The sequence below is a fragment of the Mus caroli genome, unplaced genomic scaffold (assembly GCF_978045245.1).
Source record: "Mus caroli unplaced genomic scaffold, Mus_caroli_1 scaffold_8, whole genome shotgun sequence".
NCBI lineage: Eukaryota > Metazoa > Chordata > Mammalia > Rodentia > Muridae > Mus > Mus caroli.
Window position 1 is genome coordinate 114751777 of NW_028227263.1, and position 14278 is coordinate 114766054.

The 14278-nt window shown below is 50.0% G+C and overlaps 1 protein-coding gene and 1 pseudogene across 2 annotated transcripts; both read right to left on the reverse strand.

The window, feature by feature from the left end:
* Positions 1 to 200: 200 nt before the first annotated feature.
* On the reverse strand, positions 201 to 2192 carry LOC110297457 (small nuclear ribonucleoprotein F pseudogene; annotated as a pseudogene).
* Positions 2193 to 5809: 3617 nt separating this feature from the next.
* Nfkbid (NFKB inhibitor delta) lies at positions 5810 to 12503 on the reverse strand. 2 transcript variants are annotated; one of them, XM_085841938.1, is made up of 12 exons: positions 12244 to 12503; positions 11439 to 11539; positions 11247 to 11307; positions 10502 to 10713; positions 9546 to 9733; positions 9349 to 9454; positions 9101 to 9247; positions 8936 to 8987; positions 8693 to 8841; positions 7782 to 7898; positions 7376 to 7540; positions 5810 to 6414 (listed from the first exon to the last, which is right to left on the reverse strand). In XM_085841938.1, exons 4-12 carry the CDS (start codon positions 10505 to 10507, stop codon positions 6361 to 6363), a joined length of 984 nt encoding a protein of 327 aa, XP_085698064.1. In that variant the 5' UTR covers positions 10508 to 10713; positions 11247 to 11307; positions 11439 to 11539; positions 12244 to 12503; the 3' UTR covers positions 5810 to 6360. The 2 variants fall into 2 exon arrangements, with proteins under 2 accessions (XP_085698064.1, XP_085698063.1); XM_085841937.1 differs by lacking the exon at positions 5810 to 6414 and having other exon boundaries at positions 7228 to 7540.
* Between the last annotated feature and the right edge of the window lie 1775 nt (positions 12504 to 14278).

Here is a 14278-nt window from a genome sequence, read left to right on the forward strand (position 1 = left end):
CAGAGGCTGAGCATTTTTTTGCCGGTCTGGGAGCTTTCCGTGGTGCTGAATGGGTCGCTCCTACGATCGACTACCATCCTCTAGCCCTTCCCCCTTCTCTCTGCTCTCTTTTTATCCCTAAACTTTAAAAATAAATACATTTTTTTAAAAAAAGTACTGGAACAGGGCGGGTAATGCGTGCCACGCTGTGGGAGTGGAAGTCAGGAATTGCTTTCCCCCGTGTGGTCCTGGGGATACAATTCGGGTTGGTTGGAGGCAATACCCTTGACCCAATAAGTTATCTCAAACGTCCTTCTCCAGCCTTCTTTTTACAGTCAACACCACACCACTGCAACCTTCCAGCCTTGGGAATGAAGGACTGGGCATACATGTATGCTTGTTTTCTTTTTAAAAATGTGTTTTGTGTGTTTGTTTTGTTTTATTCTTGAGACATGATTTTAAAATATAGCCCTGACTGTCATAGAACTCACTTGGTAAACCAGGCTGACCTCAAACACACAGACCTTCCTTCTTTTGCCTCCTAAGTGGACTTTGCAAGGTCTAGCTATCTATGCTAGTCGTATACTCTGCCACTGAGCCACATTCCCAGTCCCCGGTGATACCATATCAGTGTCCCACAGAAAGACACCTAATACCAGCAGCACCTTGTGAACTCTCACATTCCATATGTGACATGTCAGGGTCATGCTGTTACCTATTCCAAGGTAAGACAGGCTTCTCCACATGCTGTTACTTATCCTAAGATAGCTGTTAGCAGGGCTATCCGGTTTTTGTTCAGGGAATTTTAAAACATTGGGGAGAGACTCGGAAATACAGCTCAGCCCCTCGGTGCTCACCAAGCATGCACAAAGCCCTGAGCTCAGTCTTCATTGCTGTATAAAGTGGACATGGTGGCACCTGCCTGCAATCCCAGCACTCAAGAGGTGGAAGATTACAAGTTCGAGGTCAGTGGTGGACAGAGCTCAGTGGGTAAAGGTGCTTGCCAGTCAGCCTGGCGTTTTCTCCCCCAGAGCTATGTAGCAGAAGGGGAGAATCAGGTGGCTTTTAACACCCCCACTCCTCAACACACGTGGACACAGATAAGTGCCTACATAATACATACATGCATACATACATACATGCATGCATGCATTCATACATACATACATACATACATACATACACAAATGCAATAGCAAGAAGACATTCAAGATGGCCCACACTCTTTTTTTTTTTTTTTTGGTTTTCGAGACAGGGTTTCTCTGTATAGCCCTGGCTGTCCTGGAACTCACTTTGTAGACCAGGCTGACCTCGAACTCAGAAATCCGCCTGCCTCTGCCTCCCGAGTGCTGGGATTAAAGGCATGCGCCACCACGCCCAGCTTGATGGCCCACACTCTTGGTCCCAGCACTTTGAAGGCAGAGGCAGGAGTTCTATGTAAGTTGGAGGCCTACATAGCTCAAGGTCAGGCAGGGCTATGTAGTGAGACTCGATCTCCATCAAAACAAGAAAGAATTTCAAAGTCAACCTCAGCTGTATAGCAACTTCCAGGCCAATTTAGAGTACATGACACCCAAGATTAGTACAGAAGTATTTTAAAAGATTTATTTATTTGAATATTGCTTGTATGCATCTTTGGCCTTCGTGTTTGTGTGCAGACCACATTTGTGTCTGCTGCCAGCCAGCAGACGCTACAAGAGCACTGGATCTCCTGGAACTGGAGTTATATAAAAGCTATGGTCCACCGTGTGAGTGCTGGGTCATGAACCCAGGTCCTCTGCAAGAGCAGCCGGTGGACTTAACTGCTGAGCCGTCTCTTTAAACCCAAAGAAAGTTTTCTTTTCTTCTTCTTTTTTTTTTGAAAAAAAAAACCCAAATCTTTATTGTATATAAATATATAAAATCCCCCGAAACGCTATCTTTCATTTCCCCATCTTCCGCCTCCTCCTCTTCAACACCTCTGATATAGAGGATATTATTACACCTTATTAGAACTTCACCCGATGTCCACACAATGCCCCATCTTATGTATTCTGCTGTATTTGCTAGCTGCATGCTCATGTAGCCATCAATGGAGACCAGGTAGCCCTTGGACTCCATGCCCACTTAAGTTTCAGCACCACTGGCTTCTCTGTCAGTCCATCGAGAAAAGGCTTGGGATTGGGGGATAAATTTATTGTGAACATCTGAAAGCACTGCACCCCACTAGTCATTGACCCCGCCGCTGCCTGCTCCTCGTGACTGGAGCAGCTGCCGCTACACAGAACCCAAGAACGTTTTCTTTACGTTCAATGTCATTCTCTACTATGTAATGAGTTTGATAACAGCCTGGATGTCATGAGACCCTATATTAACACACACACAAAACAAACCATGTTTTGGAAACAACATTCATGGTACTCTCTCTGTGCCAGAAAATTGCTCCATTTGAGGAAGGAAAGGAAGAAAGGAAGAGAGGGAGGAAGGGAGGGAGGGAGGGAGGGAGGGAGGAAGGAAGAAAGGAAGGAAGGAAGGAAGGAAGGAAGGAAGGAAGGAAGGAAGGAAGGAAGGAAAGAAGGAACGTGCATAGCCAAGGCTTTTTCTTTTCCTTGGCTTGCTGGAGTTCACTTCCTAACATAACTTCCCAGCAGATGGCAGCCATGCACCAAACTCTAACACCGGTGAGTCATGATCTTCTGACAGATGGCCTAGAGAGAGGTGGGGGCGGAGGGGAGGCGTACCTATTTCTGACTCTCCCAAAGGCCTTATAAGCTAGCAGAAGCTTATAAGCCTCTGCTATATCCACATCAGCACAGGTCACACCACACACACACACAGAGTGTGAAGTGAATGAGTGTTGGACACCCTCCCAGTCTACTAGAGCACCAGGTTTGTACTGTTGTCTGACAGTGGTTGTATATTTATCGCACTCAGAGCAGGTAGATGCACATTCTCCTAATGCCAGAATGGAGAAAACTCATGATCATCCAGGATTTAATAAACTTTACATTTTAAGTCCAGGGTGGGGGTGGGGGGGTGCACACTTTTGATCTCAGCACTTAGGAGGCAGAGGTAGGTGGATCTTTGCATTCAAGGCCAGCCTGGTCTACAGAGATAGTTCTAGGACAGCCAAGGCTACATAGTAAGACCCCGTCTCTAATTAACTAATTAATTAATTATTAGCTTTACATTCTAATGGCAATGCTTGATTTTTTTTTTTTTACTCTCTGTGTATGCATAAGAAAGTCAGCTTTCTCCTTCCTCGCTGTTTGTGGAACTCAAAGTCATCAGACTTGGCGACAAGCCACTTTACTGGCTGAGCCATCTCACCAGCCCTGTCTTTATCACCTGTCTGTCTGTCTATCTGTCTGTTTATCTATTTCTGAGACAGGGTCTTACTATGTACTCCAGGTTGGCCTCGAAACTCACAGAGATCTGCTTGTCTTTGTTTCCTGAGTGCTAGAATCAAAGACATGTGCTACCACACTGGACCTGTCTATTAGTTTTAAAATACTGTAATTAGGAGGTGGAGATGGCTCAGAAGTTAAGAGCAATTTTTTCTCTTCTACAAGACTTCCGGTTTGGTTCTCAACACCCATGTTAGGCAACTCACAGCCACCTGTAACTCCAGCTCCTGGGGTTCAGATGCCCTCTTCTGGCCTCCATGGGCACCCATACTCTCTCACTCACATTTTTAAAATTTAAATTCTAAAGCAATACCATCATTAAAATATCTTGCCATTGCTCTCCTGACGCTTCATGCCCCTAAAACAGCCTTCTTTTTACATTGAAAATGATTTTGTGTGTGTGTGGGGGGGTGGGGGACATAGTTCCCTAAACTATATCACACTGGCTGTACAGGGAATTCCTAATTGCAGGTAAGTTGTACATGAAGTCCAGCACATTCATATGAATTCATGAGCCATCTGCCACAGTGTCACCACACCTAGGAGCACACACACTGGTGTGAGGCAGCTGCCATGAAGAGACAACACTTGTCCCTGCTATCTCTGTCCCTCCTGACCCCCTCCCAGTTTCCTTTCCTATCCTCCTGAACTTCTGATCCTCCTGCCACAGCCTCCCAAAAGTTGGGAGAATAGGATTGTACTTCCACACCCAACCTGGCCATGTGACTTTAGCCGATAGAATGTATCAGCAAGCCTTACAGGGCTTTAGCCGATAGAATGTATCAGCCTTACAGGGCTTAGCAGGGCTATTTCCTCTCAAGACACCGTCCCTTGGGGCCCTTACTCACTGAGCCGGAGAGTTTGATGTCAACTCGACACAGCTAGAGTAACTGAGAGGAGGGAGCCTCAACTAAGGAAAGTTTGGGCTGCAGGGAAACCTGAAGAGCATTTCCTTAACTAGTGATTGGTGGGGAAGGGCCCAGCCGATTGTGGATGGGGCCATCCTTGGGTGGTCCTGGGTTCTACAAGGAAGCAGGCTGAGCAAGCCAGCAAGCAGCACCCCTGCCCCAAACACCATGGCCTCTGCATCAGCTCCGGCCTCCAGGTTCCTGCCCTATTTGAGTTCGTGTCCTGACTTCCTCAGATGATAGACAGTGCTTTGGAAGCCTTTCCTCACTAATTGGCTTTTGAGCATGGTGTGTCATCACAGCAGCAGAGACCTACCTGCCTTTCTGGATCACCTCCTGTCTGCCATTAGTTGAGGGCTGTTGTTAGCTTAGAGCAGGGAGTGGGCTTAATATCCCCAGAAAGGTTTCTTTTCCTCTTTCCCTCCCCTTCTAATTAAAACAACAACGACAAAAAAAAAATTAGGTAAGTTTTTTGTCGGTAGCTCAGGCTTGATTCAAACTTGAGTACTGAAATTATAGAACTATGCCATTACCCCCCCTTCCTTCCCTTCTTCCTTTCCTCCTTCATTCCCTCCTTCCCTCCTTCCTTCCTTTTGTTCTTTAATTGCTTTTCTCAAGACAGGGTTTCTTCTTGTAACCCTGTCTGTCCTGGACTCACTTTGAAGACCAAACTGTCCTTAAACTCAGAGATCTGTCTACCTTTACCTCCCCAGTGCTGGGACTAAATGTGTGTGCCACCACACCCAGACGTCACCCAATTTTTTGTTTGGCTTTTGGCCAGGGCTAGTGATGGAACACAGGGGTTTTGTTTGTTCCTTTGTTTTTAGACAAAGGTCTCAGTATGTTTTTTGTTTGTTTGTTTGTTTGTGGCTGTCCTAGAACTTGCTAAGTAGACCAGGTTGGCCTTAAACACAGAGATCTGCCTGCTTTTGCCTCCTGAATTCTGGGATTAAAGGCATGTGTCACCATGTCTGCCAACACAGGGCAGAATATTTTTCCACTGGGCCTAGTCCCCAGCCCCTCCCTGCAAATGCTCTACCACTGAGCCACGCCCCTAGCCCCTCACTGGGGGATTCTAAGCAAGGACACTACTGCTGAGCCACATTCCTGGCCTGATAAACTCCCTGGCTTTGAAATCTTCTCACATCTTTTAACGTGATTTTTGAGTCAGGGTCTCACTATGTAAGTAACACTGGCTGCCCTGGAACTCACTATGTAGACCACACTGGACTCAAATTCAGAGACATGCTTGCCTCTGCCTCTAAAGAGCTGGGATCAAAGGTGAGCACCACCAACAATCTGCTGGCCTTCTCATGTTTTCTGAGGGGATTGGGCACCGGCTGTCTGAAATTACAGTATCAGGAAGGGATGGCCGTCTACTAAACAGAAAAGTGCCTTTCCCAGGCATTAGATCTGACAGGCACCTTGACCTTTGACTCCTAGCCTTTCTATCATCCTTCTGAGGCCCCTCAGAGCCGCTCTCCTGAACCAATGCTCCCCCACCCCCCATTTTGAATGACACCACACAGTCTGAGGCCAAATTGAGTTTAATTGGTAGCTACAGGGATACACAGACCAAGGGGAACAATTCACGGGGAATGCTAGCGTCAGAGACATTGAGTTCTAAATGATAATGTAGCCAGGACTCAGGGCACATTAATCTCAGAGGGCCTTTCCAACATCTCAGGGGTGTGGGTCCTGAGGAGGAATCCTGACGGGAAGGTACTCAGATGCCTCAAATCCCATGGAAGCTCCACTGGGGATTCAGGATAAGACAGTCTGGGGGGTGATCATGACTGATCCAGGTAGGAAAAGTTAAAGATCTCTAGAGTGTTTCACAGAAACAATCAAGTGGGCTCGATTTCACAGAAATCATCTAGACAGCCCCTTGTAGGGGGAGGACGTGTCACAGACCCCAAATATTGGAGACTGCTCACCTTCCCCCGTGCCACTTTGGAGTTTTAATGTAAGACCCTAATGGCAGGATATTACACATATATTATCATGAATCTGCGACATGAGCATACGCTGACTGTCCCACGGGACGGTGGGGACTGGAAAATCAGTCCAGGTTCTGGGTTTCGGTCCTAAGAGGACAAGCCTGGGGGTGCCGTGCGGCTCCTCTTCAACAGCTGCCGGAGCTGGGGACAAATGAGGTGGAATGAGATAAGGGGGAGGCTGGGGGAGAGGAGGAGGCTGGAGTTACATGTGGAGGTTGAAGGGTGCCCCGGGTGGAGTTATTGACAAGGGAGAAACTAAGTGGGGTCAGTTGGGCTGGAAGGTCACAGTTTAAAAGTCAAGAAAGGGGCTGGTGAGATGGCTCAGTGGGTAAGAGCACCCGACTGCTCTTCGGAAGGTCCAGAGTTCAATTCCCAGCAACCACATGGTGGCTCACAACCATCTGTAACAAGATCTGGAGCCCTCTTCTGGAGTGTCTGAAGACAGCTACAGTGTACTTACATATAATAAATAAATAAATCTAAAAAAAAAAAAAAAAAAGTCAAGAAAGGGGTTGAGGTCATGTGTGGTGGTCCACCACACTACTTGGAACGGCTGAGGCAAGAGAACTGGAAGTCAGGGGTCATCCTGGGCTATCTACTGAAACCATGTGGGTTTGGGAGTGAACCTTTGTTCAGACTCTGGTAGAGAGCCAGGAAGGTTTTGCTGGTTGGGGGCAGCATTGTTGGGAGTCAAAGGGCAGGGGCAAGGGTCAGAGATCACATTTAAGATCAGGATCCGGAGTTACAGAAAGGAATTAGAGGCCCCTCTGCGGGACCCAAGAGTCAGGGTTGAGAGTACAAAGAAAGAAAGCCATAAGGACCCATAATGTTGAAGGAAAGGGTCAGACTTTAAAGTCAGAGATCATTGTCTGGGTTTTTTTTCTTTTTTCTTTTTGAGACAGGATCTAACTATGTAGGCCAGGCTAGCTTCCAAGTGCTGGGATGACAGGAGGGTAGTACTTAGCATACATCACTCTTTGAGTACTTAGCATACATCACTCTTTGAAGAGTCGCCTTCTGTGACTAGATGTCATTTTCTAAATGAGGGTTGGGTGCAGTTTGGGGGACCCCCGGTTAGCTCAGAAGGCAGGCCAGTGCTCACCCCCTCAGGGCCCGGCCCGGGTCGCAGCAAGTGAACAGGCTGTTCGTTCTCCAGGTTGCGCAGTGTCGGGTCTGCTCCGGCTGCCAACAGGTGCCGCACAATGGCCTCTTGGGGTGGCCCAGGGGGCAGGGCAGCTGCCATGTGGAGGGCAGTGTTGCCATGGGCCTGTAACCACAAAGGGAGGACCGATGGGGACCCAGACCCACGCCTCTGGGTCTTTGAACCCGGATCTTGCCTCATCTGTATCTCATACACCCCCTTCACCCACCTCCATCCACCCCACTATGTGGTACACACTCCCTTCACAGCCTGGGTATTTCCCTCTCCGACATCCACAGCTCATAGGGTGCTAACAGCCATCTTGTTATTCTATCTCAAACCACCTGCACATCACCACCTGTCCTACCTTCATATTAACAAAGGCCCGTAGGTCCCCCCTCGGCAGTCCCAGGAGCAGCTGAACCAGCGTGGGGTTGGCAGCCTGTACAGCCAAGTGCAGAATGGTCTTGTTGCTCTTGATCTCCTAGGAGAAGAAGAACAGAGGTCAGGCCAGTCGTCCATCCACCACGGGTGCCTTACACGGATGCATGTGCCATGTGCTATGTAAGAGGAACATGGCTAAGGGAAGCCATTTGTAACATGTGTGTCATAGAACTGCACGTTCAATGTGACAATTCTCCAGCTCAAGTGTCTCGAAGGAACTGTCTGGGCTGGAGGTTATCCTGGTCACCTGGCACCCTACTGTATACACTAAAATGCACCCTGTCTCATATGGTTGTGACTGAATCATAAGTACGGGAGCTGGGTAGTGTTAATCAGCAGACAAGTCTATATACAGGACAACTGTATTCTAGAGCAGTGGCTCTCAACCCTCCTATGGGTTCCTGCTGGTATCCTTTAATACAGTTCCTCATGTTGTAGTGACCCCCAACCATACAATGATTTCAATACTACTTCAAAATTATAATTTTGCTACTGTTTATAAACTATAATGTAAATATCTGATATGCAGGATATCTGACATGTGATTCCCCAAAGGGGTCATGACCCACGGGTCGAGAACTGCTGTTTTAGAGGGAAATATTTTTTCTTTTAATTTTTTACAACAAATTTTTAATTTAAATTTGTCTTAATTTTAAAATAAAAAAAAACCTTAAAAAATTCATGTATGAGTTCTTTATAAACACATATATCTGTGTGCCAAAAGAAGACGCAAGGTCAGCATTTAGTGCCCCTGGACGTCCAGGTGGCCCTCTGCACACACTTCCCTGTGGGTTTGCTGGTCTCCTCCTCCCCCAGTTTGTCCCCCAAGCTTACCTGGCTTGTATGACTGGCACCCATTTGCAGTAACATCTGCACACAAGCCAGTCTGTCCCGGGCTTGGGAACTCTGCATCCTTGGACACACACTAGCTGGGAGCATAGCAGCGTTGAGGGCCAGGACGGCTGTGTGCAGGGGTGTAAGGCCTGTGGAATGCACATAGTGAGGGACTTGCACCTGAGCATCCACCTTGTCCACCCAGCCTGCCTGCCACATCAGTCCTGGCCATGACCAGCTCACCTTCGAAGTCTCTGGCTTCCAGATCCACTTGAATGCCGGACTTAAACACAGCCTGGGGGGAGAAGGAAGAGAGGTGTGGAAGGGTCTGCCTAAGCATGGTCCTGGAAACCAGCATCTGGATAACCGGCCCATCCCAGACACCCTGGATCTGCCAGCTGGACATACCGAAAGGACTCCTGGGAGTCCATAGGTGGCAGCCACGTGCAAGACAGAACGGCCCTGGTGGTCAGTGGCATTAGGCTCTGCTCCCAGGTTCAGCAGGTCTTCCACAATCAGTGGCTGGTTGGCAGCAGCTGCCACCAGGAGCGGCGTCTGTAAGTCACAAAAAAGTCAGCCTGGACTCCCAGAGGCCTCCCCTCTGACATCAGGAGCCCTTTTCCCTGGACTCAGAAGTCCTGACGCGTGGCCTTTACCTTGCCTTTATGTTCACGGATATCCAGCTGTCGGTACATCTGTAATACCTCGGCTGCAGCATATGCTGCCCAGCGCAGCCCCCGGGCAGCAAACAGGTGCAGGAGCCTGGGGAGGGGCGGGGGTGGAGCAGCAATGAGAACAGCCCTCACCTGCAGGCAAGCCAGGGCTCCACATCATCCTCTTCCCCTGTACTCACGTGTCTCCTTCCTCATCCTGGGCCAGCAGTTGTTGGGGCCCCAGAGCCAATATGTGAGCTCGGGCTGTCTCCAGGGACGGTCCGGTGGGTGAAGGCAACTGTGGGGATCCTGAGGGGAGACTAGAGACTCTCCAGGACCCTACCTGTGACAGGGAAGGCTCAGGATACAGCCGGGTATCCAGAGAGTCCTGGGGGGGATAAAGAGGGTGGGGCAAGTCAGTCAACTGAGAATTCTCATCACACAGAACACACAGCCCATGGTCAAATGGATGAGACCAGGACTCATATGTGTGCCAAATGATTTTAAACCCCAGGACTTCAGTTTTGGCCACAAGGGGGAAGGGATTTTTTTTTCCTCTTTGTCTTTTGAAAGAGGATCTCACTGTAAAGCCCAGGCTAGGCCTGAACTTGGGGCATTTCTGCCCCAGAAGTCTGACTGCTGGGCGTGCACTACTATGACCAGCTTGTTTTAGTTTCTGCTTTGCTACACTACCTAGGTTAGTTTCAACTCATAACTAACTGGCTTAAAATGATGATGCTCTTGTCTCAGCCTCCCAGTGCTGATACTACAGGCATAAGCCAGTGCACTTGGCCCGGGATGGGATCTTAAACCAGTCCCTGACATCTCAGAATACTGAGATTCTCTACTCTCCATCCCTACCTCATGGGGACTGAACCCCATGGCCTCACACATGTGAGGAAAGAGCTGGACCACAGGGCAAAACTCCCAATAGTCTTCTGTTTTCCACTCACTTTTTTCCCTTTATTTAGGGAAAAAAAAAGATCCTATTATTGTGGCTAGGGCAATCTAGAACTCATTCTGTAGCCCAGGTAGGTCTTGATCCTTCTACCTCTGCCTCCCGAGTAGCTGGGATGACAAGCCTGCGCCACCAGGCTCAGCACCACTGGGAAGTTTTTAGGGGCCCTTAAGCATCTGTCCCCACTCTATAGTTTACCTCCATCACCAGGGGAAATGGGCCTGACCGGCCTGGGTCTGACAGTGGGTAGTAATCAGGAGTCAAGAAGCCTTCAGAAGCAGAGAATGGGAAAGAGCCGTCTGTATAGGTAGCATGGATGCTAGGGTCCCAGTCTGCAAAGCCTGAAGGGGGAGCCAGGTTGCCAGGTCCGGAATCCACAGTCTCTTGGAAGGCAGGGAAATGAGTATGGCCTGAAACAGAGAGGGTGGTCAGAACCAGCCTGTCATTACAGCCTGGAGACATGGCCAGGGAAGGTAAACCTGGAGTCTCCAGAGGTCCTGAGACACTGAGGAGCTGGGCTCTCCAGTCCTGGAGCATCAGCAAGCTGTGATGCCAGGCCTACTGGATCTCAAGCAACTGGGATCTGAATTCCTGGAGTCTTAAACCCTGGATGCTTGAAGGACACTATTCATGGACTACTGGGCTACTGAAAACCAATGTCAAATTCCAGGGGTTTTTGTTATAAGACAAGGTGTCTTAGATAGCTCTAGGTGTCCTGGAACTTGCTAGTAAAAAAACATGTGACCTCAAACCCAATGGCAATCCGCCCCCCTCAACTCCCGAGTACTGGGAATATAGACATGTGCAATGATGGCAGGATGGCCATCAAAATTTCCCATATGTCTCAAGAATAATAAGAGCTGCCTGACTCCTCGGTCCCCAAGGTCTAAGAGCTGGGATGTCCCAGTCTAAGAGAAGCTGGGCTGGGAGCTTTTATTCTTACCTGCTTCTGCCTCGTTCACAGATGGAGTCGGTGGCTGGACCAGAGGAGGGGAGAAATGTCCCTGCAATGTAAAGAAAATGAATTTATGAATCTGGAAGATTCTTCCAGGTCTGTCCCCCACCTGCAGAGCCTCAGAGTCAGGACTACAACTCCCATCTCCCCCAGGGCACATGGCGACTTCCAGAGACTCACCGGCACCCCAGCAGCCTCTGGCTGCTGCTGTCGGCGCCTCTGTTCTTCCAGAAGTTTCTTTACCGTCTGTGTTGGGCAGTGACTACGCTCAGGCCGACTCACTGTGTGTGGGAAGACAGAAGGAAGTCATCAGGAATGTTTAAGTCACCCGAATGCAGCCTCAGTGGCAGCGGTGGGTGGCTAGGAGTGCATGTGGGCGCCCTCCTTTCCCTCGAGCGAGCGCGGAACACCGGAGAACTACAAAGCCAACAGAAGATGTTGAGTGCAGGGCCCGCCTCCGCCATTTCCTTCCTTTTCCTCTGCACCAACTTTCCACCACCGTAGTGGAAACTAAGGAAGTGGGGAGGCTGGCACTTCTCTGAAGCATCTATCTTCTCCGGAGACACCCCACTCCTCGGAAGCACCACCACATCCGTTAAAAATCCCAACCTAGGCTACCAGGTCCTAACACTAGGAGTGGAGGATTGGGGTTTGCTAATCTCAACTTCCCGAAAAGGCATTTCCAGGTTCCCAATATCTCTGTTTTAACTAGGAGTAGAGGCACACCCCTGCAATCCCAGCGAGGTGGTGGCAGAAGGGTCAGGTGTTAAGGCCAGACTCATCTATAAACGAAGTGAGAGGCCAACCTGGACTACCTGAGACCTCTGTCTCAAAACAACAACAAAATGTTTCTCTGTTCTAGAATCTGACATGTGGGGCTGGGCGCAAGGCTGGGTGGATGGTAGAACGTAGGCCTAGAGTCCTCAGCACAGGAAAGGGTGAGTTGCGACTCTCCAAGTCTTGGGATCACCACTCTTGCTCTAACCTCTCTGCCGGGATCCACGAAATCAGTAGCGGTGTAGTTCCTCAATGATCCAGGGATCTGGAGTCGCAAAGCTCCCGCCCCCACCTCGACAGACTTGGGAATAGCCGGGACCCAGCATCCCGGAGATGCCCCTGTATTCCATTGGCACAATCCATTCACCCAGAACCCAGGAGTACAGACCCTCAGTCTCCTCTGAGACCTGCAAGTCCGGTTCCCTCGACCCAAGAAGAGCAAATCCCCAGCTCAGACTTCCCAGCTTAGACTCCAGCGCGAGAAGGGTTAAAGTCAGCCGAGGACTGACTCGGAAACCCTCGAGACGAGACGCCGCGCGCTGACGTCACGGCGCTAACGCAAGGGAATCTTCCACCTCCCAGTTCCGCTCCGCACGCGGGCGCCGCAGGTGTCTGGCTCGGAGGCGGGGCACGCAGCGAAGCGCGGCGCCCGTGGAATCCCCGCGCAAGGGGAATTCCTGTTCGGCCCGGGCACCCTGCACCAGTAGTGCTCTGGGAAGTCCCAGGGCGGGGCTGCTCTCTACCAGAGTGGACCCCTGAGGTCCAGCGCCTGACCTTCGAGACCCAAACCTGCGTCCATAACCGCAATTTCAAGGATGCAATGCAGCCCCTCCTTGGGTGAAGGAGTCCGGGCCACTTCGTCCTCTTAGAGAATCCCCGGTATCAGGCTTCCCAGTCCTTGCACCCCAACTCCGAAGGATGTCCAACACTCCCAGGACTCAGAAGTCCAGGACCCCAGCCTCTCCTCTTCAACGTCCAGAACCAATTCTCAGGGCCCAGCTTTACGCTCCAGCCAACCTTCAAAGCATCCAGAAAGGCGTGTTCCTCGCTTTACCCCCAGCTCTTACCTCGAGGATTCTTGGATGCAGACTGTGGGCCCCCAGGGCCGCGGCCTCGGCGCTGCGCCAGCCTCGCTACCTGCCCCGCGGAGCCGCCGCCGGGTCCCCGGATCCAAAGCCAGGTCCCCCGCGAGTTTTTAAATTCGTCTTTTGGCCACGCCCGGTTCAAGGCGGAGCCCCGCCCACAGTCCTGGGAGTCCCGGGTGAAGCCGCATAGCTAATTTAGACTCTGGATGGGAGGGGCTGACCTTGAAGAGTGTCATTACTTGGTCTTCCTGGAAATAGGTGCTTAGGGGTCCTGCTTTTTCCTAGAGGGGCACATGGGGACCTGGAATTCTGAGTCTCTGGACAAGGGGATACTGGAGGCCTTGACTTGGCTCTGCATTACTGTTAGGTCCTCAAGGAGAAGAAGACCGTGAGTGTAGACCCCATGGCCTCTTGGAGAAGTCTCTAGGCAAGGGTCATATAGGTGCCTTACAGCTCTCTTTTCCACGTGGTCGTGCCCTTCTTTAGAATTAACTTTCATTTATAATGCTTTTTTCTCCCCGTTTGGTTTCAGTTTTGATTTGAGAGAGAGAGAGAGGAGAGAGAGTAGGGGGAAGGGCAGATTCATGTAGCCCAGGTTGGCCTAGAACTCTAGGTAACTGAGGATAACCTTGAACCCCTCCTGATTCTCTTGCTTCCATTTCCCAAATGTTGGGTTATAGATATTGGAGCCATATCAACTACCAATATTGGCTCTTTTATTGTTTTTCAGCCCCCCAGGCGCCCCCCCCCCCAGAGTCAAACTATGTAACTCTAACTGTCCTGAAACTCACCATGTAGACCAGGCTAGCCTTAGAATCCACAGAAATCTGCCATCTTCTGTCTCCAAAGTGCTGGGATTAAGGGTGTGTGCCACTCTGTCTGGTTCCAATATTTGCCTTTTAAAAAAGTGTGTGAACTCCCCTGGAGGTGGAAGACCACGTGCTCTGAAGCCTACTGTAGATACCGGCCTTTTTGTGACAGTTATGGGGCCCTAAAACAAGTCAGGTACCTTTATCCCAAACCTTCTCCCTACCAACACTTTGTTTTTGAGACAGGGGCTTCCTACATCTAAGTAGCTGGCCTGGCCATGCACCTGCTAAAACAGCCAGGCTAGCCTTGAACTCACAGTCATTTTTTTTCCTCACTTGTCTCCCTAGT

Excerpts from the sequence above, each read along its gene's own strand:
- Nfkbid (XM_085841937.1), bottom strand. Across the intron at positions 9,248-9,348 it reads TCCGTGAACATAAAGGCAAG|ACGCCGCTCCTGGTGGCAGC; the intron begins GTAAAGGCCACG and ends TGTGACTTACAG. Across the intron at positions 8,842-8,935 it reads GGAAGCCAGAGACTTCGAAG|GCCTTACACCCCTGCACACA; the intron begins GTGAGCTGGTCA and ends TGCATTCCACAG.